This window comes from Sitodiplosis mosellana, unplaced genomic scaffold (assembly GCF_009176505.1).
Source record: "Sitodiplosis mosellana isolate CC-2019 unplaced genomic scaffold, AAFC_SMos_1.0 Smas_scaffold_6958, whole genome shotgun sequence".
Lineage (NCBI taxonomy): Eukaryota > Metazoa > Arthropoda > Insecta > Diptera > Cecidomyiidae > Sitodiplosis > Sitodiplosis mosellana.
This window is the reverse complement of record NW_022602085.1, coordinates 1-2,779: the sequence shown is the minus strand read 5'-3', so window position 1 is coordinate 2,779 and position 2,779 is coordinate 1. Positions and strand designations below refer to the sequence as shown.

At 36.1% G+C, this 2,779-nt stretch overlaps 1 protein-coding gene across 1 annotated transcript; it reads left to right on the top strand.

Annotated features, from left to right (window-relative positions):
• Positions 1–280: 280 nt before the first annotated feature.
• On the top strand, positions 281–1,218 carry LOC129580045 (DNA-directed RNA polymerase III subunit RPC1-like; the record flags this gene model as incomplete). Its single annotated transcript, XM_055470241.1, has 3 exons — positions 281–315; positions 371–955; positions 1,033–1,218. Coding segments are annotated over 3 exons (806 nt in total), but the record flags the coding sequence as incomplete, so codon positions are not given.
• Positions 1,219–2,779: the final 1,561 nt, after the last annotated feature.

Genomic DNA, 2,779 nt, shown 5'->3' with positions numbered 1-2,779 from the left:
TGAAAATGGTGTAGTTAATAGATAAAACCTTTTCTTTGTCAGGTGATAAAGGGAAAAGAGAAAATTTAAGATTTTTTCGGACAAAAATTCCAGTTTTTACGAACAAATTTAGATTTTCATGAGAAAAAATGATTTGTAAACGGCAGACATCAAGCAGAGAAATAGGCTTAAAAGAGTATATACAACCAAAAATTCCAATTTTTATCCAAAAATTGATTTTTTTCATGAACATTTGAAAAATTCTGAATATTTTTTTCTAAATTCCCCTTTCTTATTCCAGACATGTGCCCGAGTGATGTTAAAAGACGTCGACAAGTAAGTGTACGGCCGTCGTTTGCTAAGTCAGAATTTGTCATACTTGGCGAAAAAGTCGATAACCTCACAAATTCTGGGCAAAGCAAAGAAACACACGAAATGTCCACATTGCGGTGCAATTAATGGGCCGGTCAAAAAAGGGCCTGGTTTGATGAAGATATTGTATGAGCCATTTCGCGGAAAGAAAACCACAGATCCTATCATGCAAGAGCAGCTCAACGAGCTTCAAGAGGCGACCGTGAGAAATCGAGAGTTGGCAGCAATGATTGGACCAGCTGCCCTGATTTGTGAATTGAATCCATTGCAAGTGTTGGATTTATTCAAACGAATCCCAAAATCCGATGTGCCACTGCTTGGAATGACTTCTGCCGATGCAAATCCAGCCAATTTGATCGTAACGCGCGTCTTTGTGTCACCAGTTTGTATTCGGCCAAGCGTCGTATCGGAAATCAAAGCCGGAACAACGGAAGATGACTTGACGATGAAGCAGAGCGAAATTTTACTCATCAATGACGTTATCAATAAGCACATGACCAGCGGTCATAAAATCGAACAAGTCCAAGAGGATTGGGACTTTTTGCAATTGCATGTTTCGTTGTATTTCAACAGCGAGGTGTCGGGCATTCCGATGACGATGTTGGTGAGTTGAACAAATTGGTGAAAAATTGCTCTAATTTGTTTTCCGTGATTTTCATTCATTAAACCCATTTCTTCCAGCCCAAAAAATCATCGCGTGGCATAGTGCAGCGGTTGAAAGGCAAACAGGGTCGTTTCCGTGGTAATTTATCTGGCAAGCGTGTCGATTTCTCTGGTCGTACTGTAATCTCGCCGGATCCAAATCTTATGATCCATCAAGTGGGTGTGCCCGAGCGAGTGGCTAGAATTCTTCTTTTTCTTGACTAAATTTGCATTCCCATTTATTCTGAGGTAAAGTATGATTCATGCTCTTGTAAATTATTCATATGTTTCCCGATTTTTATTGAAGTGAAAAAAAATATTTCTTCTTCTATTCATCTTTTCTCTCATTCAAATTGAATGTCTGCTGCTTTATATTGAAACCATGGGAAGAATAATGTGTAAAAAAATCAAAAAAACAAAATAACTTTTTGTTGTTTCAGTAATGAGTTACTACATAGGTAAAGCTAAAAAAAAGGAAAGCCTCTTATGTATTTCTATTGAAAGGAATCTAATCGATGGATGGCAAATGATGAGATGGCAGAAGATGAGACAAACAATTTCGATTCCTAATTATTTCATCCTACACCTGTTATAAATCTGCTAATCATTAAATGATCGCCATTCAAAAATTCCAAGAAATTTGGTAATAGAGCTATGAGATGTTTGTTGCTCAAAGTATCACTATCATAAGCTTTGGCTGACTGTCTATGTCTGCTTCTAAAAGTAAAAAAAATCCGACAAAATTATGACCAATTGGGTTATTCGGTTTCAAGGTATGTTCCATCGTTTTCAACATTTCCAGAGTTTAAAAATTTGAAGGAAAATCAAATAAAAACGGTATTTCTATTCGCTGAGCCAAATGAACAATGTTGAAGTTTTAATTCTTTTAATTGAGTTTAGAAAATATAACAAATCTTTTCAGAAATCGAATATTCGTTCCACAAAATGTGTTGATTTACTGAAAAAAGACACTACAAAAGTGTGAACATTGTAACATTTGAAAATAAATCTTGTTTCTCCAACCATTCAATAGATTGGACGAACTCACTCGTCACACGCATTGAAAAGTATTGTGATCGCATTCATTTCTGGAGCTGTCAAACCGTTTGCATGATTTCATCATATCAAAATCGTATTGCATAAACGAAATTTGCTAATTTACATTTTGCGTTCCGCCATTTTCGTAAACAACAATTTTCTCAAACTTTATTCAAAAGCAACGATAAATTCTACCGATAATTTCAACTCATTGGCATTTTAATCGCAATCCGATGTGATTTGGAATAATTTAATGAAAACAAAATTGAAACTATAAGTAATCTTCAATTGTGTGATTTCATAGGAGATTGCTATCGATTGAACTTTAATTGAACGTAAGTAAAACGCCATTTTTTCAGCGCATTAACTGAGACCAAAAAAACGATAATTAGAAACAGGTAATTTCTATTGCGATAACGAAAAAAACATGATAAATCAACAGAAATTGTGACAATAAAAAAAATTCGAATTTTCAATGGTGTTTGTTTGTTTGGTTTTCTTCCATTTGCTCAGTGCAGCACAACAGTTTGACAGGTGCTATTGCAGAACGTGAACAAAAGTCCCGAAACCGATTAGCGAACACTGGCATTCCTATTCCAAATCGCTTCGCAATGGCACAAGCATCAGCTTCGATCGTTTACAAGAATGTGTTGCCGTGGCGCGGCTGCGAGAAGTTGTATTTGAACACCCGAACAGCTGACGTGTTCTTCGTATTTGAATCCGATGATGAAGACACCGTGAAAATTCC